The sequence below is a fragment of the Ochotona curzoniae genome, unplaced genomic scaffold (genome assembly GCF_017591425.1).
Source record: "Ochotona curzoniae isolate NIBS_2020 unplaced genomic scaffold, NIBS_Ocur_1.0 scaffold_461, whole genome shotgun sequence".
NCBI lineage: Eukaryota > Metazoa > Chordata > Mammalia > Lagomorpha > Ochotonidae > Ochotona > Ochotona curzoniae.
The window spans coordinates 352,213-375,149 of record NW_024467120.1 but is presented as its reverse complement, the minus strand read 5'-3'; the positions used below and the strand labels follow the sequence as shown (position 1 = coordinate 375,149).

Genomic DNA, 22,937 nt, shown 5'->3' with positions numbered 1-22,937 from the left:
CAGCAAATTAAGAAACAAAACCATATGATCATCTGAGCAGACACAGAGAAGACATTTGATAAAATCCAACACCACTTCATCTTAAAAACCCTAAGCAAGATAGACACAAAAGAGCATTCTATAACACAATCAACACAATATTGAAAAACCGCAATGCCAGTATCACACTAAATTGGGAAAGACTAGAAGCTTTTCCACTAAGATCTGGAACTAGACAAGGATGTCCACTACCACCACAGCTATTCAATATAACATTGGAAGTGCTTGCTAGATCTATTAGGCAAAAAAATATTGCAAAGAAATACAAATTGGAACTGAGGAATTAAAAATACCACTATTTGCAGATGACATGTTTCTCTACATAGAACCAGAAGATTCAATCAGGACACTTTTGGAACTCATATGATAATATGGTAGAGTTTCAGTTTGCAAAATAATGAACATAAATTAATGGCAGTAATATACACAAATAGCTCTGAGTACAGTTCCTATAAAATAATGGAGAGGAATCTCAAATACCTGAGGAACAAACTAACCAAAGCTTTGGAAGCCCTCTATGATGCAAATTAAAAAGCATTAATAAAAAAATAAGAAGATATTAAAAGATGGAGAAACATACCATGTTCCATGATCTGCTGGATTAATATATTCAACATGTTCATGTTACTAAAATTAATATACAGATGATTTAACATGATCCCAATAAAAATAGCAGCAACATTTTTTCAGACATAGAAATGATGATACGAAAGCTCATCTAGAAACAAGAGACCACAGCTAAAGCTGTCCTGAAAAATAAAAATCAAAAAAGAGGAATCACAATTTCAGACCTTGAGACATAGTACAGGGCAGTGGTCATCAAAGCCATTTGGCATTAGATAAGAAACAGAGACGAAGCTCAGTGGAATAGAATAGAAGCACCAGAATGGTGACCACACATATACAGGCAACCAATCTTTGACAATAGAACTGAAAATAATCCAGGAAAAGTCTTGGTCTCTTCAAAAATGCTGCTGGGCAATTGATTAGTAGCCTGCAAAAGCAAGAAGCATGATACACACCACCACTCACCTTATTCAAAAATCATTTCTAAATGGATCAAGGACCTAAATCTGCACCAAGAAACCATCAAACTATTGAAGAAAAAACACAGGAATCAGTCTCCAAGATGTAGGAATTGAGAAGACTTCTTAGAAAAGTAATCTAAAGCACAGGCAGAAAAGCAAAGTCAAAAAAAAAAAAAAAGGAACTACATCAAACTAAAAAGCTTCTGTGCAGCAAAAGAGACTATCAGCAAAGTGAGACAGCAACCAACAGAATAGGAGAAAATCTTTGCACACTACACAACCAGCAGAGAACTGATATCCAGGATTTATAAAGAGCTTCATAAACTCAATGGCAGCAAAACAATCCTGTGAAGATATGGTCAAAGGAAATGGACAGATATTTTTCAAAAGAACAAATTCAAATGGCTAACAGACATAGAAAAGGATGCTCAGTCTTCCTAGCTGTCAGGAACATACCAATAAAAAACACATTGAGGCACCTCCTAAATCTAGTGAGGTTGGCCTACATTCAGAACTCTGCTAAAAACACTTGCTGGTGTGGATGCAGCGAGAAATATATCCTACTTCATGGTATAGGAGTGTATGCTGGTATGACTACTATGGAAATCAGCATGGAGAGTGCTAAGATAACTGTAAATTGACCTGCTGTATGACCCAGCTATCCCATATCTCAGAATATATCCAAAGGCAATGAAATCTGCATATGAAAATTGGACCTGTAGTCTTATATTTACAGCAGCACAAGCTACAATAACAAAGACATGATAACAACTCAGATGCCCATCAAAAGAGGAGTGGAGAAAGAAACTGTGGTATATCTACTTCATGAAATATTACTCAGTCATTAAGAATGAAATTCTATCATTTGCAACTAAATGGTCCTAAGTTGAGACCATTATATTTAGTGAAGTAAGTCAATCCCAAAAAGACAAATGTCATATTTTCTCTAATGCACCCTTCCTTTAAAAAACAAGATTGATATTTTTTCAACACTTTTATTCTACATCTCACAGGTTTTGATATTTTTTGTTTTATTTTCATTCACTCTAAAATTATTTTTCTTACTAATAACCCCACTGACTCATAGGTCACACAATATCATCGCTTTCTTCAAGGCTTTTTATTTTCTTTTTCATTTCTTCAGCAACACATCAGTCATTCAGTAGCATGTTTTTCAACTTCATGTTGTTGTGAATTTCTTACATTTCCTGTTGATTCTTTTTATGGCTTTTCATTTAAGGGGATGTTTAGTACTGATATGAAGATGCACACATCTCTGTTCTACATCAAACATGGACTCCCAATATACCTGTTGAATATATCTTGACAAAAGTGCTGGACTTTCTGCCATTGCCTGTACCTATAATGTCAGGATTCAGTTAAAGAGCAGAATAAAGGACTCACTGAGAATGAAGAAGTATTTGTTATAATGATGTAAGGGAAATCATTTGGGGAGGGAGCAGTGGTAGCAATTTGGGGTGGGGGAAGATGAAATTCCAGAGCAAATGGAACTATATCATAAAATAATATAATAAATAAATTTAATAGTGGAAAGAAATGTAAGATCTCACATGCTTATACCATCTCCAAGTAAATAAAAAGAAAATCTTATTAAATTTGTAGATCATTACAATCATATCTAGGCAATATTTGAGATATATTCATATTATTTTCTTTGCTTTTATCTAAAATGACCAATAAATACTACCAGTTAATAATAATATTAAGAGGCATGCTGGTTTTCCTGTGATAATTGCACTAATCACATTATTTAGTAGTACTTGTGCTTTTTTCATCACCACATATACTAATTAGCAGGAGTTGCCTAAATCTGATAAAACTAACATCCACTTATCATATTCTTCAAAAGCAATTTTACCCTTTACCTAAATTTGCAACACAAAATACAAATACAAAATAAACACAAAATGACTTGAGTCTGCCTCAATCAGAAATATATTTATAAATTACCTATAAAGTTCACACTTATTATTTAAAACAGGAACAAATTTCTGACTATTTTTTTCAAGGAAAATTACTGACAGATGCAGAGGATACTGCATGTCATAGTCCACAAAACAATTTAATTCAACATTATTAGTTCTATATATTTCCTATTTTTCTGTTTACCTATTTAAAGTACAAAGTTCTTAGAAGAATTTAGGACAACATGACTTTATAATATTCAGAAATGACTACACAGAGCATGTGCCATGATTATGTGATTTTCTGAATCAATTTAAAATAATTTTCAGGACCCGGTGGCGTGGTCTAGCAGCTTAAGTGCTCGCCTTGAAGCCTTGAACGCGCCTGGGATCCCATATGGGCACTGGTTCTAATCCCGGCGCTTCACTTCCCATTCAGCTCCCTGCTTGTGGCCTGGGAAAGCAGCCAAGGACAGCCCAAAGCCTTGGGTTCCTGCACCTGCCTGGGAGACCTTGAAGACATTCCTGGATCCTGGCTTCGGATCAGCACAGCACCAGCCGTTGTGGTCATTTGGGTAATGAATCATCTGACAGAAGATCTTCCTCTCTATCTCTCCTCCTCTCTGTATATCTGACTCTGTAATAAATATAAATAAGTCTTAAATAATAGTTTTCAATATTTTGATTAAAAATACTAATAATTACTTCAGACATTATACTGCATTTATTTTCAAAGGAAAATTAACACTTAATAACACACTTGATGTGTATCTCTATAGAGGCTAGTGCACTGGCAAATAACTCAGTAAATATTGGAGAGCTGTGAACAGCAGATCTTAGAAATACCCCAACCTGAGGAAATTATGGCTTTCACTGCTCCCTGCCTCTGCCAGAAGTCACCTGCTGTGCTTCTAATTCTAAGCAGCAAAAAGAGGAAATGAGGAACATTTTCAATATGAAGTTGGAAGCCTGTATGTGGGTCTGAAAGACCTCAGAATCCCAGTTACTTAGTTTAACTGATTCCCTCTTTAGCCCAGGTGACTCCCTGTCACTCTAATCTGAAGTTACACAAGTGTCAAGTCACCATGACAGAACATTCTTGAACAATAGTATGCCTCAGAGATAAGACTCTATGTAACTGAGGAAGTAGTGGTTCTAATTCTGGTTGACTGAAATAGAAATAACCAATCATAAATGTGATTGTGTAGAATCCCCCTTAAATGTGTAAGAATCCTGTGATTTTCTACCTTGGGGCTCTCGATTGAGAACCACTGTGTTAGTGATGGTTGGAAGCTTGATACTCTGCCCTTGTTGTGTCTGCATCGAAGTTGGCCTCCTGCTGTTTCATTAGGGGAAGGCCAGGACTGAGAGACCAGAGCTGCTGCCCACTGGAGCCTGCTTCCGAGGCTGCTGCTGAGCCACCAGACCTGCCGCCAAGCTATGACTAGAGCTACGACACAGTCACGGTGGCTGACACTGTCCCAGCAGAATTGGGACACATATAAACTCGGCTGTGTGGCTAGCTGTCTCCACCACTGAGCTGTGTCATGGAGGCAGCTTCAGGAGGCATCACTGAGTTACACTGGCAGCTGGCAGTAAGTGGTGGCTGCTGCTCCATGTCAAGATAGGTCCGGGTACAACAGGACATATCGCTATTTAAATCTCAGAGAGATGTGTGAAATTCCCCTAGCAGCTGTTTGAAAATCAAACAAACACAAACAAACAACAACAACAACAAAAACTGGACACATCTGATTTGCTCAAAAACATAATATAGAAATTTCAGGAACAATTGTAAAAATCATTAGGAGAAATGCTCAGTGAAAACTGGTCTCTCAAACTCAACCATCTCAGGGCTGAAACACCTGTCATTCATCCAGGCTGTATTGCTTCTTTCTATTCATCTGGGATGCAATTAATGAATGATACCAAACCACTTTTTAAGCCCTCCTTGGTCCAAAGCATAGGAATATGATTTAAGCAGTCCTCTGCATGGCTTGTGACAGCAGGCTCAGAAGATCCCAAGTTCTGACCTTTCTTTCCCAGTTACCTGGTCAAACACAGAAAGCCTCCTGTCAGGTTACTTTTAAGATCTTGAAATACGGAAGCACATTTTAAACACTTTTAATTCATTTATTTATTAAAATGTTCTCTACCAAGATTTCACATTAGCTTACAATTCAATCCAGTCTGTAATTTTTCTGGGTCCCACCTCAGTTTTTACATCCAGCCATCAGTGTGAACAACATCCGCATGGTGAGAGCCCTGCAGTCAGCCTGTGTCCTCCAGGGGAACCAACTAGATGTTAATATTTCTCTGCTGTAAGGTGAAAGATCCTAGCTCAAACTTATTGGAAAAGCAATGAAACTTCTCTAAAGTGCACTTTTAAAGAGGTACTTATTACTTATGAATTAAAAAGGCGAGTCCTCTAAGGATAATAAAAGGGCATATTTTACAGTTAAGGATATGATTTGGAGTGAAGAATTCAGATGTTGCTTTGCTGTTTCTGGTGGTTAGTACTCTTGTTATTTTGCGGGCTCCCTTCAGCAGGTATCACAAAGCTTTCATCCATAGCATACAGAATGTCCATAATCCTCTGCACAACAGGGCTGTTTCCCCTTCATTTTCCTGACAAATAAATCCAATGTTTCTTAGCTTTGCAAAACAGAAATCTCTCTCTTTCTCCAAGTCTTTGACAATAAGTTTGAATGTGTTCACCTGCTCCATCAGTTCATCTGCTCCATCATCCCCGCTGCCCATCCCAGGATTCTGGTGTACCTTCTCCTGGCCAACCTTAGGAGCTGCAGTGGTTCTTTGTGTTGAAATGGGCCTCTGTGGAGCTGCACTGCTAGAACTGAAATATTTCCTCAGTTTATTCAAAGCTGGAGCCACAAATGAGGGAGTAGCAGTTTCTGGATCTTGATTGGAAGCTACAGGGTCATAATCCTTTCCACCATAGTCTGCATAAAGAACAAACAAAAAACAAACTTCTTGAACCAGTGAACAAATTCAAAATTATCCTGAAATGTCTCTAATTTGAAATTTTACTGATTTGTCCAAAGGAATTATTTGTCAACACCCATTTTCTTAAAAGCTGCTTGTAGTATTTTGAAGTTCTGGATGTATTTTTCTTCTAGTTTTCCTTGGATTTTCACTTTCTTCAAGGCAATGGAGCAAGGAAACAACATGTCTATGAGCTGACGATACACTGCCCTGATGCATAACTGATCGAGCTTCGTCAGATTCAGCTAGAGACTCATTGATGCAGGCCAGGTGTCTGGTCAACTTAGGTTATCTCTAGCGATTGACATCGAGTTTACCTTCACTGCTGCACTCCACTGAAAGCATCCACTGTTTGCCCCCTGCTCCAATTCTTCCTCTGGTTCAAACAATCTGACCCTGCCTGGTCACCTGCTCTAACCTCATACACACCCACTTATGTAAAAGCTAGTACAGTCCTTTATTTACAGATATAAATTAAACATTCTGCTATTTACATTTATTATGCTATTGTAGCTATAGGTAAAGGTAAAAAAATCCATTTTTGGAGCTGGTGCTGTGACTCAACAAGCATACCACACAGGTTTTGGTTCCTGTCCTGGCTACTCTATGTGCAATTCAGCTCCCTGTTTGTGGTCTACAGCAGCTCTCTGTTTGTGTCCTGCAGAAACAGTGGAGGATGGCCCAAGTGTTTGGGTCCTTGCATCCATGTCAGAGATCCAGAAAAGGCTCCTGGTGCCTGTTTTCAGATCAGCTCAGTTCCTACCATAATGACCATTTGGAGAGTGAGCCAGCAGAATAAAGATCTCTATCTCTCTGTCTTTCTCTCTATAAATCTGCCTTTCAAGCAAAAATAAATGAACCATTTTCTAAAAAAGGAAAATCTAACATATTACCAAGGCATAATTGAACAATTCACTGACAGTCCTTTTATTCAGAGTAGAGATGTATACTGCAACACATATTCACTTCTCAATCTCCAATATACAGTTCATCTATGAGAATATATGTATATATGTAACCATGTCATTTTTTTGAATTTTACATGAAGGATGTTTTATATCAGAGAGAATATATCATATTTGTGCTTTGGGGACTGACTTACTGAGCATAATGCTCTCAGTCTTGTGGCTGTCGCCACTGGTGCGGTAACTTCTGGAGTAGCTTGCACTTACCTGCAGGAGCTAGCATACCTGACTATTATTTCTGTTTCAAACTCATTTTTGTCAGTTCACAAAAGTGAAAAAAATCTTGTATTCACCTTGTGATATCTAGAGAAGGAACACACTGCATTGCACAGCTCCAGGACTGTGGCAATTAGTATTATATTCCTAAGAGACTCTGGAACAAACTGTGATATTGAGGGAATAACCTGGCTGTATTTCAATTACCCATGCCAACAATAATAAATGTGAAATTCTTAGTATATCTTGTATTGATAAAGTAATGCTTGGACACTGACAACTTAACACGTGGGATGTTGGTGCTAAAGAACTGGGTTGTTCGTGCTAGAAGTCCTAGGATTATTCAGAAGAAGATCCTATCCATATCATAGAGTCTGAAGGCTACAGCTGCCTGTGCACAGGAACAGTGCCACAGTTCCTTGTCTCTCAGGAAAAAGGAAAAGGCTCTCTGTGTCCTATAGTATTAGAAACATGGAAATAGCCATAAAATGTCTCATGTGATTGACATCCAACATGTTAGGATCATGCCCCTTAGAGTAATATGACCAGCCATTCACAAAGCACTGCAGACAATGCAGGTTGCTGACATTGTTGAGCACTGAAGAAATAATTCGGAAGTTACAGTGCTATGCTCAATTATGACCAATGTCACATCTCAAAATCATAAAATTCATTCCATAATAAAAAATTATTATGGCAGATGTGCAATTGCCAGTGAAAAAACACAGAAAATATGAAAGCGTGGCATCTCTAAGTGAACTCTGTAGTTCTCTAGAATTAAATTTTGACCTGTAGGAAATCCATAAAGATTCTGAATAAGAATTCAAAATGATGTTAAAGGGAAGCAAGATGTGACAGTATAGAAACAGTGAGGAAGAAAGAGAAGTGAGGAAAGTCATGGATGACATGAGTGAGATGTACTACAAAGAGATAATAATCAGTAAAAAAAAAAAACCTACATATTTTAGAGTTAAAAGCTTCTATTGATAAAACAACACTTCAAGAATAGCACAGCAAGAAATTTCCAATTTGGGAGTCAAACTAGTATACAGAAAGTTAAGTCACTATTTTCCGTGCATCATCATGTAAAGGGGCTGGAATGTCCTGACTTCACTACTTCTAATACAGCTCCTGGATAATGCACCTAGGGAAGTACCGAATATGCCACAGAATTGTAGCCTGGCACCAATGTGAGAGACCTTGAAGTAGCTTCTGGTTCCCCCTTTCTGCCTGGCCAATCCTCAGGCCTTAAGGCCAGTAGAAGAGTTAAAGATTGAATAGAAGACCTCTTTATTCTTCTCTCTGTAATCTTCCCCTTCAAATAAAAAAAAATTAAAACACATAAGAATTTCTTATACAGAAAAACAGTTTTGAAATAACACAGACAAAAATAAAAAAAAGGAACTGAGGAAGATGATATGCCATATACAATGCCATTAAACAAATATGAGGATTCCTAAAGGAGGAAAAAAAAAAAGACTGAAATAATCATTGAAAACGTCTCAACTATGAAACATACATAGAACATTGCAAGGATCCCAACTACATTCAAGAGCAAAAGATATTCTCCGAAATACATTATATACAAATTTTATGAAGTTAAAGAAAAAGAGGGAATCCTAAGGGTTGTAAAAATATCAACATTCCTATAAAGGAAAATAAATTAGATTAACAAAGACTTCTGAAATGTAAACTTACAGGCCAAGAAAGTAAAACGAAATATACAAGGTTTTGAAAAAAAAAAAAGCCTCAAACAAGATCATATCCAGTAAAGCTATCTTTTAGAATGAAAAAAACATAAGGTGTTGGCTAGACAGTGAAGTTGCCACCAGACCAGCCTTGTGAGATTTTTGAAGGTACAATTTATATCAGAAGTAAACATCATGAAAACATGTGACAATATCATCTTCATCAATAGAAACTAAGTAATCAGTATCTCATTAACAGAATGTTAGGGGTTAGTTTTTATTGACCAATAATAACCTTAAATTCAAATACATCATAGTCACATTCAAAAGCTTTATGCTTGCAGACCGTATTATAAAAAGGAAACAACTATACTCTCCCTACGAGAATTAACATCAAAGATAACGATACACAGCCTCTTTCTGTCTTTGCCCTTCTCTGCATCTGTGCATCTCTGCCTCTCAAATAAGCAAAAATAAATCTTAAAAATGAAAACCATTGAGATAACTGCCAAAAGTGGACCAGAACCTAAAGTTAAAGATTCACTCCAATATTTCAATACTTTGGGAATATTTTGAAAAAAATGATTTAGTTATTATTGGAAAGTCAGAATTACCAAGAGAAAGCAACACAGAGTGAAAGATTTTCCATCCTCTGGTTTACTCCCCAAGTGACTGCCATGCCTAGAGTTGAGCTGATCTAAAGCCAGGGGCTTCTTCCGGGTGTCCCGTGCAGGTGCAGTGTCCCAAAGTCTTGGGCCATCATCTAGTGCTTTCCCAGGCTACATCAGGGAGCTGGAAGGGATGTGGAGCAGCCAGGATATGAACCAGTGCCCACACAGGAACTTGGTGCATGTAAGGGAAGGCCTTTAGCCACTAGGCTATTCAGCTGGGTCCTGCTTTGGGAATTTAACATCTTACATTTAACATCTTGATAATAATCAAGCAACATTCATCCAGAAAGAAAAATCTACAGATAAAAAATTATCTCACAGATTTTCCCAGAACATTTCACTAAAGAATTTATTAACACATAGATACATTATAGGATAGACCACATATCAGGCATAGCACGTTAAGCTTCCCTCTGCAATGCTGGCATCAGCCCCGGTTGTTCTGCCTCTGATTCAGATTCCTGCCCATGCTCCTGGGAAGTCAGCAGATCACGGTCCAGGCCCACAGTTAACCTAGCTCTGACTTTCAGAAGTCACATGATTTGTACTGGGTGTCTTCATGCCGGTGCTTCTGTTACAGTAAATCTAGGCTCAGCAACAGGACAAGGATATAGACTGCCAGGTAGGGGGAGAACCAAATCATGAGTCAGATACTTGTGCACTGTGGAGTTAGAAGCCAACTAATGCACCTTTCTGATCCTAAGCACCCTAATTTGTAAAAAGTAATTACAACAGCATGTTCTCAAAACTGTTGTGATAACTGCAAGAAATTATACATGTAAAGGATATAATGGGGTGTCCAGCTCAGAATCAACTGATCAATAAATACTAGCTTATTTTGTAATCTCTGCCTTTCCTTCTCACATACAATTTTAAAATATTTGGAAATCATTGCATGCAGTTTGAAAGAGTTCACTGCAGAAAAAAGCTCACTTGAGGGATCAAGCATGTTGTGCTGCCTGTTTTGACATGGAACTTTTACAATCCAGGAAAATGTGCTCTCCAAGATATAAAGTTGCCCTCTGGTAAAAACATGGTATTAGAGAAGACAATTACTTTCTTCTTTCAAACAAGCCACAGCTTCAGATGACATATCACCATTCAGGTTTTCACAAGAGATGTGTCCTTTTTATTTGGTTTTATTGGAAAGTGAGAAAAGAGAGAAAGAGTGATTCCATCCACTCTCTCATTCCCCTACATAGCAGGGGATGGCCCTAGTCAAAGGCAGGAGCCTAGAGTTCAGTGTTGCATCCCTGCCTGCACCTGAGGGGAAAGCTGGAAGAGCAAGGAGGGGGCAGGATTCAGACCCAGCACTCCTGTGTGCACGATGGCCATCCCAATCAGTGCACAAAGTGCTCTACCAGACACTCCAGGGAGGTTTGGATGCTTATTTTAATAAACCAACCTTTGGAATTATTTGATTTTTAGTTCATCCTTAGTCATTTCTTTTTCACTGTGAAATGTCTAGAAATGTGTATCTTCTTCAAGGACTTTTACCATTTTGTGTACTTTATTTGAATGCCAGAAACAGAGGGAAGGAAAAGAGAATGGGACAGATAGGAGAGACAGGAAGAAGCTCATCTAGAATAAAGCCAGGTGTCAAGAGCTTCATGCAAGTCTCCCACTTGGGGAACAAGGGCCCAGATACTTAATTTTTGGATGCTTTTCCCATGTGAGTTATGACTGGAAGTAGAGTAGTCAGAACATGCAGTGGCACTCCATGGGGTGCTGGAATAATAGGCAGTATCTTTAGCCGCTACTTACAACTGCTGTCCCATCGTTTGAATCTCATTTCTTCAGCAACTTGGTTTTAATGACACAAAATTTTCCCCAGTTTTCCAGAGTCAACACAGATTCCTGTTACAATTTACATTTTCCTATGAATATAAGATGCAACCCGTGTGCAGCAGTAGTTGCGGGGACTGGAGTCTGGCATCCCTGTCACAGGAGTGCCCAACCCCTGTGTGCCCTGAGCCTGGGAAGCTTCATTTCTCCCACCCTCCAATACCCAGCCCAGCAGGCAGGTCTCCTTACCTGGTCTGGTCCCCACAATTCCCACCGTTTCTCCTGACTGGCTGGAGCTGCTCTTCTCCACCTGACTCCCTGCCTTGGCTTCTGCGAGGGGTTTCTGCAGATCCTCATCTGGCAGGCTGTCCTTCGACTGTTTTCATCCTACTCAACATTCCCACTCCTGGGGCCGTTTAAGAGACACTTGCCTTTCTTAAGATGGGAGGTAGAGTGTACATGGCCGAGACTATCAGCACTTTTTCCAGCCTGGAGAACCCAAGACCAGCCTTGCAGATGAGCCCCAAGTCTGGCCGCTGAGAGACTGTCCACTTCACGTCACAATGAGCGTTGCCAAGCTACACCATGAGACGCATGCGCACCTCACGCCTCACAAAGGCCATCTGCTTTGCATGCGCTTGGAGGCTTGCTGCGCAGGACTGATAGTTGTGTCTTTCTTTCTGGACAATTGTTTTCAAACATGAATAGATATTGGCTGCCAATAGGGCTCAATCTGCCAAAGATCCGTTTCTGAACTTGATGCTAAACACCTGTTTCTTGTGTGTTTCCACTGTAAGTTGACACTTGCAAAGACAATTGTGTCCTGGAGATCTCAGAAACTGTGGCCATCAGCAGCATCGTGAGCCGCAACTTTCAAGATAAAATCAGCGTTCATTTTCCAAGATTCATGAAAAAAGGAGTCTTTCCAACTTTTTTTAAGCGTTCTTTTTTTTTTTTTCTTTAAGTCTGTATATATGTTAGAACGTTGGAGTCACCGAGAAAAATGCAGACACAGAAAGAGATTTTTCCATCCACTGGTTCCCTCGCCAAATGGCTGCAAGGGTAGGAAGTGGGACTTTCTGAATCCAGGAAACAGAAGCATCTTCCAGATCTTCTGAATGGGGGCAAGGGCCCAGGGATTTGGCCCATCCTCTCCTGCTTTCCCCTGTGCGTTAGCAGGGAGCTGGGTCAGAAGTGAAGCAGCTGGGATTCCAATCAACATCACGACCATCAGACTGTACTCAGTACACTTCAACACCAGCCGATACACACTATTTCTCACTCCTGGGGTTGGCCTTCACAGGCTCCTCTCTGAAGGGTTATGTCCTAAGGCTCACAGATTATCAGTTACTTCTTAAATTTTTGTCTGTTCTTATTACTAAAATGCTCTTGTTTTCCATATTGTGCAAATCCCAATATTGAGCAGGGCACTTGTACAAAATCGTCACAGTCAGAGCATAACCTTCCATTCTCCTGTTTATACACAGTTTTTCCCACTTGATACTTCATGGATGAAAAGATTTGCAATTGTTTTTGTACTCTAAATATGCCTTTGAGAAAAGTACTTGTTTGAAGGACTAGTGCATTGGCTTAACTGACTAATCCTCCAGCTTTTATCACAGACCTTCCATATGGGCAATCATTCATGTCCCAGCTGCTCCACTTCTCATCCAGTACTGATCTGTGACCTGGGAAAGCAGAGAAGGATGGTACAAAGCCTTAGGACTCTGTACCTGTCAGGGAGACCTGGAAGACTCTCCTGGCTTCTGGCTTTGAATCAGCTCTGTCCATTTTTTATTGTTTCTGGAATGAATCAACAGATGGAAAATCTTTCTCTCTGCCTCTCCTTTTGTGAATACGGCTTTTCAGTGATAAAATGTATGTGGTTAAAAAATTGGTTTTTTGCTTATTTTAATTTTTCAAAATAATTCTATACATGTGTGAAGTTGTTGCACAATATGTTGGCCTCTGAATCATAGCTGAGCTGATCTGAAGCCAGGGGACTGGAGCCTCTTCTCCCTCTCCGAGATGCATGCAGGATCCCAAGGTTTTGGGCGTCCCAAACTACTTTTCCAGGCCACCAGCAGGGGGCTGAATGGGAAGCCGCATCACTGGTACTAGAAGCTGCACCCATATGGAAGCTCAGTGCGTGCAAGGTGACGACTTTAGTCATTAGGCAGATGTGCTGCGCCCCTATACTTCTTATAATTTGTTCCTAAATCTTGGTAGTGAATAAAAGAAGTGACATGAGATCACAATCAAGTCCAATCTACCTGGACTCCTCTGAGACCTGCTCATCACCGTGCTACCTTCTGCTCATTAGTGTAGGTTCAGAGTAATCGGGATCAGAATGTTTCTGGACTCAACAGTCAAAGGCTCAGCAGGGAGAGGGCAGAGCTGGCCCCAGGGACCCACATCATGCAAAAGGAGCCAAACTCATTACACTGACATGCTGACAGCACTGAGAGTGTCCCTGAGTGCTGGGATTAGGGAATGATAAACAGGTCTGTCTGTGCTGCTCTGCCACAGCTCCTGCCACAGTCCTGCAGACTGCTCAGGTGAGTGAGGCTGAGTGTGTGTGTGTGTGCAGAGGAGTTGCCTTTACTCTGGAAGCGAAGCTGTGCAGATCAGGGCAGGGTCTCAGACTTTCCTGTCCCCTGTGGAAGAGAAATGTGTGGGCATCCAGGGAGATGGTGGCTATCACTCTGGAGCACATCAAGCTGCACCTGTTTGTGTGATGCTGCAGGGAGATTCTGTGCAGAAGCAACATTGATGCCCTGAGCCTGAGGCTGCTACATTACCCAGGTTTGAGGGAGACTAGGGATTTGGCAGCAATCCGCTCTAAACCTGTATGTTTAGCTCCTCCTCCCGCAGGTTCTTTGCCTTTGTGTACTTCGCAGCTCTGGGATGATTTTGTTGTTTGTCTCTTACTTTGAATGTCCCTTTGAACTTCAGTTTTTTTTTTTTTTTTCAGCACAGACTCCTCATAGCTTTATCTGTTGTCTTAGGATTTTGACATTCATTTTGCAATTTCCCTTTAAAGTAACACTCTTTTAACACAGTACAGGACACTGTTCTAGAGTTGTAAACACATTGGAGGAAGATCAGCTGTGAGGAACATGTAAAAATCCATCAATTATTGCAGTTTAGAAATTGTTGCCAAGTCTTACCATACACATGCAAAAAAACAACATTAACCCATGCGTCTGCTTCTCACTGCAGAGCAAGCACTTCCTTGTCCTTACAGTGGATTGGGGTTACAGCAGTGATGTGCAGACTTTGGGGTACCCAGAATCTGAACTTCAGAGTAGGTGATTGCAGTGTTGGTTTTGTGAACCTCTGCATGGTCACACCATCCAGACCCAATGACACTGAATAAACTAAGAGTGAGTCAATATATCCCTACAAACTTCTTCATTTATTGATCAGACCTGTTTTGCCTTGCTGTGAACTCCCAATTATTAAATCATTTATGGAGCCTATGAAAGAGGAAGGTATACTAGAAGATGCAGTTGTGGCTCAAGTTGTGCCCACTTTAAAATGAGGAAGCAAAGACCCTGGGAAGGAAGCCTATGGTCCCCAAATTGAGGAATAAGTACCTACCAGACCAAGGATGTAAACCCAGGCTCAGCCAAGGGTGCTGCACTGACACCTCTTCCGAGATCAGATGAGATTGGACGCGTTCAGGGTGGTATGGCAGTAGACTGCACTGACACCTCTTATGTCAGTTACTGTCTCGGGGTGTCAAAGGAACTGGGCTCTCAGGATTACTTGGGGAAAAAAAACAACACTTGGAAATACTGGTACATTTTAAATGACAAATCTCAGGGCTATATTGTAAAGAAAATCTTACTTTTATTTCCAATTGTATTTTTGCTGGGCTTCCAAGTAAAGAGATACTTTACTTTCAAATTCAAAACTGAGTGGTCCAATGGCCCACAGGCAGTTTAATGGCAAAAACAAAAACAAAACAAACAAGAAAAACCCATAAAACAAACAAACAAAAAAAACCTTTCAGATCTGAAGCACACGTTCTCCTGTTATACACAGGGCCTTTAGCTTTAATCCAAGTGAGGCATGTGGCCTGCTTTCCTCTTCCCTTGCCTCCCTGTGGCTGGAAAGACAGGACACTGTTAGGCACAGCTGAGTCTCTCAGGCAGTTTGCAAGCTCTTCTCTGACATGCTTGCTGGGTGCTTGCAGCTGCAGTTCCCTCTAGGCAGGCCTTCCCTCTCAGAAAGGTCGGTTTTGAAACCTGCACTGATGTAGGCTGTGGACTCTTAGCTGGGATGCATTCAGCACAGTGGACCCCAATTTCCATATTGCACTGCTAAGCCACATCATGGACCACCTGGCATGCTGAGTGAGTTTCTTTCTCACTACAACTATTTCCTATGGTGTTAATGTCCCTGAGTAGTATCTTGTGCAACATGACTCCTGCATTATTGCTGAGAGGCCCTTCTTATGTTTGGAATTAGGATAAGAGACCCCCTCCATTCTTTCCCTTGACAGGCTCCAGAAGAACCTTGCCACAGCAATTTCTGCTCTTAATGCCCTGTAAATCCAAGCACCTTGAACACTGAAAAACTTGGAACTAGATTGTAAGCTCACAGAATCCAAGAACTGTAAAACTGAGTATGCCCAAAAGGAAATCAGAAGATTGTCACATATTTGTGTGCCCTTCAACTTTGTATCCTTTTTAATAATGAGATTTTAAATATTTATCTCTGCCTTAAATATTCTACATTGGCAGGCAAGAATGAATGGGTTAACCAGGAACAAAGCCATGTTTTGAAGTCTATGCATTATGGGGAATGGCTATATCTGGCTAATTAGCATGCACATTAAATATGTTATTTCCTTCAGTTTTGGGATTGTGCTACACTAAGTAGTCACAAAACTGGGAGCAATAGTTGAACATCAGCACAAAATGCCAGAGAATAGGTAAAAGGTTAAACCTAGTAGCTGCCAGTTGGTGTAGTGGTGAAGATGCTGCTTGGAACACACACATCCCATAGCAGAGGGCTTGGGTTTGAGTCTTGGCTCTTCTGATTGCAGCCTCCTGCCCAGGTGCACTCCAATAGGCAGCAGGGAGTGCTGAAGGAGTTGAGTTCCTGCCACACACATGGAGAGATCCAGATTGAGTTTGTTGTTCTCAGGAAACTGCAACATGTTGCAGGAATTTGGAAAATACAGATGAGGAATCTCTCTCTGTCTCTCTTTTTCTCTCTGACCAAAACCAAAACAAAAGACACATACACTCTCTCAATTATATCATGTGATGTTAGGAGAAATATCCCAAGAAGGAAGATATGAATGAATCAATGGTACTTTTTTCTAAAGAATTAATGATTTTTTTTTTAAAATACAAAATTACAGAAATAGAAGGATACACACAGGCAAAAAAAAAAAAATCTCCCCAAAACAGAGAGAAATCTTCCATCCACTGTTTCACTCCATAAGTGGCAACAAGAGCCAGAGCTGGGACGGGTCCTCCACATGGGTGCAGTAATCCAAGCACTTAAATTATTTCCTATGATTTTCCTATGCCATCAGCAGGGAGATAAGTTGGAAGTGGAACATGTAAGAGTTAAATTGGCACCTTTATGGTGCACCTGCATTGATGACATTGTTTTAACCCACTATGTCCCAATAATTGACTCATTTCAAAAACAACTGAAAATTGAAACAATTGAAATTTCAAAAACAACTGAAAATTTTCTAAAATTTTAAAAAGAAAGCTGGATACTAAACAGAGGCAACACCATATTGAGATATTTGAATTAGGGCAGTGCATTTTAAAGCAACAAATAAGTCACTGGGTTTGAAGCATACTTCCAAAATAAACATGTGAAGTGTGTATGTCAGCTCTGTATTGTGAATATCAAGCTGAGATAATCAGGGTATTAAGAGTGGCCAGACAAGGGGCTGCCATACCAGTGGGCCACAAGGACCTGCCTCTGTTTGCTCCCACATATCTATGAGCCTTGACTACAACTTGTTCCTCTTCATGAGAAAACACTGGAGGTGCTAACAAATGTATGGTTAACAGCGATGCTCATGAGTTTTCTAGGACACGTAAGATGAAAAAGAGAAGAAATATGCTTGAACTAATGGGAAAAGAAGTCATGAGATATGAATTTAAAAAAAAAAACGCTTTTTGCTTTGAATGTCACCAGGTAACAAATAGATAAAAAAAAACTCGAGAGAGAATGAGTTATGAAAATATTTCACCAACTGTGGCATAGATATTAAGTTATCATTTCTGGCTGAGAAGGTGGTGAGATGAGACAATGTTCAAGGAGAGCATCAAAAGGACATTGGTTTTGTCTGAGTGGCTTCAAACAGATCTTTAAAATGGGATTTGGATCTATGTGAATATAGAGGGAGTTACAGGAAGAAAATCGGATCATGTAGTAGAAGTAAGCGGGTCACATATGTATCTATTTCTTTGAGACTGTGAGATGAGGGGATGACTTTGCATTACCTAGGGACCCAGGCAGAAGACACATCGTAACTTGGCTGCACTTCTATGTCAGTTGTAACTGGTCCAGCTCATGTGTTAAAGGGGAGAGAGGAAGAGGAGGAGGAGGAGGAAGAGAGAGAGAAAGGGAGAGTGAGAGAGAGTGTGCGTTTCCTATTAGAGGTTGATGTATATTTTCTTTGGACAACTCTGCATAGAAAGTGCCAGCCGTGAAACACCTGCAGCCCACATTCAGCACATTGTGAGAGTGAGCAGAGGCCACTAAAGCATACGTAATAGGGAACTCACAGTGCTCACAGCATGGCAGAGATGACTGCTCATGTCTGGGAGGTGAAATGGCATGCAGGATTACAGGTAAGGGACTGACCATGTGTCAGGAAATATGTGACACATATGTGAACATGCAGATATATGGAAGGTGGTGTTATGGATTCAGCTGGACAGCGAAAGAGAATGTCTAGGTACCTGGATTTTGGGGTCACCAACTTTTACAAATCATGCAGGCAAAATATAAAATGACAAAGATCATTGAGGGAAGTACAAGCTTAGTCATGTACCTTTATGAATAGCAATGTTCTTGTTATTCTCATTTTAGCAAACGAGATGGAAGCCACACAGGAAGCATGTAACCTTGCTCATTTGTCTTTCTCCAAAGTTTTTTTTTTTCTACTCAGATATATAAAGGTGCAGAATTAGCTCGAGTATCCTCATACAAACAGCAATTTTCCTTTCTCTCACTGGACTTGGCATTGGAGGGAATTAATTTCTGTTTGTCAAACACAGCCACATGATTACCATGGGTCCTGAGAAAAAAACGCACAGACAATAATATTATGGCATTTTGTGACAGAGTAATCTCAGGCATAGTTTCAGTGTTTCTTCTCAGTAACTTCCTACACAATATTATTTGTAAAACTGTGATTTAATTAAGTAGGGTGGCTTAAAGTCCCTCCATCTGCAACACCTACCTCCTCAGTATAGTCCAGACAATCACCATCAGTTCCAGGAATACTTTGTGGAGAAAGCTGAAGCCACGCCCTGCATGACAGGTTCTTCCCTACGTTCTCCTCTTCTGGGTCTTTAGCTTTCTCATAAGCTCTAACTTGCTCCATTGCATCACAGCAATCAACAGCATGAATAGGTCTAGTATTAGAATGTATATTGGGAATTGCTACATGCTGCCAGCTCCACAAATGGTCAGATGGCTCTTCCTCTGCCTCATGGCTCTTCGGGAACTCACCTTTCAGAGTCTCATGGGATGGAGCAGTCTGTACATGGCTCTCTATCTGCATAAGCATCACAAACGTTTCCTCTACCTCCAGAGCTCCAGGTGTGTCAAATATCCCAGCCCAGAGATCAGAGCTACTCAGAGTACTCTCATTCTCATGACCTGTTTCCAGTTCTTTTATTGGAGAGATTTCATTTTTCTCCTTCTATTTTGGTTCCACATTAACAGGTGATTCCACATCATTAAGTACTAAGTTGTTTCTGGAGCTAGGGTATGCTAGTTTCAGCCCCTTTGTCCTGATCAGCAGGTATTCTAATTTGGTCAACTATTGGTATGCTTACTGAGAAGTCGGAAAAGTACTTTCCATAGCACATGCTCCAATTAAGGAAGGCATCATTTACTGATTTTTATATGCAGCACAATTTAAACATGTTATTTGAATTATGTTCTTAAGATGTAAATAAAAACAAAATCAAAGTTGGAACTCAAAATCAAAATGCAAACTCTTCCTGTTGCAGTTTTCAGAAAAAAAAAATACATGGCTAAAGCAAACTTGAGAAAGTGATCACTTCTGACTCAAAGATACTTTTCTCGAGTTGGCTCATGAGCCTTAGTGGTGAGTAGAAATAATATCATATCACAATCAAGTCCAACTTGCCTGGACCCTCTGAGATCTGCTCATCATCACATTGCCTTCAGCCCATTAGCACAGGTTCAGTGTAATGAGGATCAGGATGTTAAGGGCTAAGTAAGGGAGAGGGCAGAGCTGACCCCAGGGATCCACATCATGCAGAAAGAACCAAACCTAAGCCAGACTGCTCAGGTGAGTGAGGCTGAGAGAGAGTGTGTGTGTGTGTGTGTGCAGGGAGAGTTGCCTTTAACTGTGGAAGAAATGCTTTTCCAAGTAGGGCTGGTCAGGGTCAGGCTGAAAGAGGAAAATCCTCAGTTCCCTTGTGTCTGACCCTGGAGGGAAGCTCTGTGCAGCAGCAAAATGTCACCTTGAGCCTGAGGCTGCTCCATTTCCCAGCCATGAGGGAGGCTGGGGGCATCAAGCAGCCATGGATTCTCTGGGTGGGGACCTCTTCCTCTCACAGGCTCTTGGCTTTCTGCATCTTCCCTTCCCTGCACTGGTATTTGGGATTTTATTTGTTTGTTTGTTTGTTTCACTTCAGAGTCTTCCTTCTTTCCTCCCTCATTCATTTCAAGGTGAAATATTTTGGGCTATATTTTTTATTAAATTATATTTTTTTAGATTCACAATATGACACAGTACCTAGGTAAAGAGAATTGATCAAATGTGACCACTGATATGAGAACACATAATGACACAGGTAATTTTATTTAGAAAATCAGTCTCTTCATTTCTGGGGATTGACGGGGGCAATGCATAGATCTGTCCATGTAATTCTCACAGTATACCTGGCTGGTATAGAGCACCACCCTGTTACAGATCACAGGACGGCAAGTCATACTTGCAGGGTCATATATGGCAATGTTTTTTAGAGAGAGAGAAAGTAAGTATAAGGAAAACAAAACAGAGCAATCACACAAACATTCCCTCTGATCCACTGGAGTGCTAAAGCAGAGCAGAATCCTCAGCTTTGCCACTTCCACCTCAGGCAAGGGGTCTTTCTTCCTCGCCTACCTCCCCTGCCCTATCTCATACTGGCTTCTAGACAATGGGCTTGAAAAAAAAAAAAGAGTGCAATTCTGAGATGCTGCCACTCATGTTACATATAGATATGATTCTTAAGTGTAGCTTTTACTTAACATTGACATGCAGTAATTGTACTTACTGATGGGTTTCAGTATGACATTTTAGTACCAAAACGCAAAGTGTAATGATGAGAAACTGATAACTATGGTATTCAAATAGTTAAATTTCATTTCTGTGGCTGGGGAACATTTAACGTTCCCTCTACTGACAACACAGAAACATACAATTAATTGTTGTTCATCATATATATCCTGCTGGGCTATAGAATAGCAATTGCATCCTTCTCTCCACTAACTTTCCTCTTTCCACCCTATGCATTTACACCCTGTAGTAACCATTTGTTTGGATTTCTTGTACACGATTAAATTTTCACTCCCACCAATAAGTGGGGACAGGTGATATTTGTCTTTCTGTACCTGGCTGATTTCCCAGTGCTCACTGGAAGGCTAGTATGGAGGATGTACCCGGCACACCAGCACAGTCCAGATAGCGAAGGTGCTGAGGGTCAGTAGTGAAAAGGAATGGTCTTAGGGTCATGGTTTAGAACTGACGATGGAGTGTTATCATTTAAAGTTTTCTGGGAAAAGTTCCTCAAGTAATTTTCCACCTAGGCAACACATAGAAGGCTCTTGTGGAAAGGCAGGAAGATGCACTAATGCAAGTGTTGTGTTTCATTTACAACTGCTACCATCCCTGTTTCTACAGAAGCAAGACAAAAGACAAGACTAAGGAGAAGAGAGAGCTTCTAAGCATGAACAGTGAGGTATAAATGTGTATGTACATATCAACATGTATGTGCATCACTACTGCTCTTTTGAATAAGCAGGGAAGATCCACACACCTGAAATTTGCCATGTTACCAACTTTGTTTTCCTTAAAAGCTTTATCTAGTCTTGTTCCTGAAGTCAGAAGATGACTTGGAGTGACCTCACCCAGAGAATAATCATCCTTTCTCTCACTGGACCTGGAATGATTGGGAACTTCCTCATAGTTGTGAGACATGCACACATTTTGGTCATGGGTTCTGTGAAAAAATCCATAGACCTTATCCTCATCCATTTGGCGTTTTCAAATATTATCATCATCTGTACCACAGGAGTGAGAGACATTATCACAGTCATTTTTATCAGTAACTTCCTACTAGGTGAGATTATTTGTAAAACTGTGTTTTACTTGAACAGATTTGCTCGAAGTCTCTCCATCTGTACCACCTGCCTCCTCAGTGTAGTCCAGGCCATCACCATCAGTCCCAGGAACACCTTGTGGAGAAAGCTCAAACCACACACTGTGCGCCAGGTTCTTCCCTACCTCCTCCTCATCTGGGTCTTTAGCTTTCTCATAAGTTCTAATGTGCTCCACTATACGACAGCAGTAAGCAGCATGAATAAATCTGCAGTTAGAAAACATGTTGTGTATTGTTACCTACTGCCAGCCTCACACATAATCAGATGGCTCTTCCTCTGCCTCATGGCTCTCCGGGACCTCACCTTTCAGAGTCTCATGGGCTGGAGCAGTCTGTACATGGGTCTACATCTGTACAAACATCACAAACGTGTCCTCTACCTCCAGAGATCCAGGTGTGCTAAATATCCCAGCCCAGAGATCAGAGCCACTCAGAGTACTCTCATTCTCATGACCTGCTTCCTGTTCTTTTATTGGGCAGATTTCATTTTGTCCTTCTACATAGGGTTCACTCTGACACAGATTTTCACATTATCCAATATCAAACTATTTCCAGAATTTGGTTTTGCCAGTCTCAGCCCCTTTATCCTGATTGCCAGAGAATTCCACCTTGCTAAATGCTGGAGTGCTCACTGAGGGGTGCAGCATACAGCTTCACTACTGCCTTTTCTAGTCATTTAAAATATATTTCTAGAAACTGCCTGTCCTTGAATGCATGAAGTACTAATTCATTGAGGTCTATACAAATAGACTTGGTTTCTAGAGGGAGCCTTGTACTAGGCAATCTAAGGTTATTCAGATGTTTTGGGAAGCTAGAAAGAGAGTCTTCCTTTGCCTTCAATGTGCCATTCCTAACACATGGTTTTATGTTCTGTTTACTTGGTTTTTGCTTGATTTTGTTCTTTCAAAACCAGAATGACAGACAGGACAAGGTGAGTGCAATTGCTGTTTTCTGTACAAAAAAAGTATGATTATCATAAATCAAAAAAATATAATATATCAGATAAG

The 22,937-nt window shown here is 40.4% G+C and overlaps 1 protein-coding gene and 2 pseudogenes across 1 annotated transcript; 2 read left to right on the top strand and 1 right to left on the bottom strand.

The window, feature by feature from the left end:
* Positions 1 to 5,477: 5,477 nt before the first annotated feature.
* On the bottom strand, positions 5,478 to 6,252 carry LOC121147737 (annotated as a pseudogene).
* Positions 6,253 to 10,862: 4,610 nt separating this feature from the next.
* Positions 10,863 to 19,374, top strand: LOC121147735 (annotated as a pseudogene).
* Positions 19,375 to 21,620: 2,246 nt separating this feature from the next.
* Positions 21,621 to 22,565, top strand: LOC121147784 (putative vomeronasal receptor-like protein 4). The gene has a single exon (XM_040967683.1). The coding sequence runs from the start codon at positions 21,660 to 21,662 to the stop codon at positions 22,563 to 22,565; it is 906 nt and encodes a 301-aa protein (XP_040823617.1). The 5' UTR covers positions 21,621 to 21,659.
* Positions 22,566 to 22,937: the final 372 nt, after the last annotated feature.

Coding starts and splice junctions, on each gene's coding strand:
- LOC121147784 (XM_040967683.1), top strand. CDS start 21,660: ATGACTTGGAGTGACCTCACCCAGAGAATAATCATCCTTTCTCTCACT.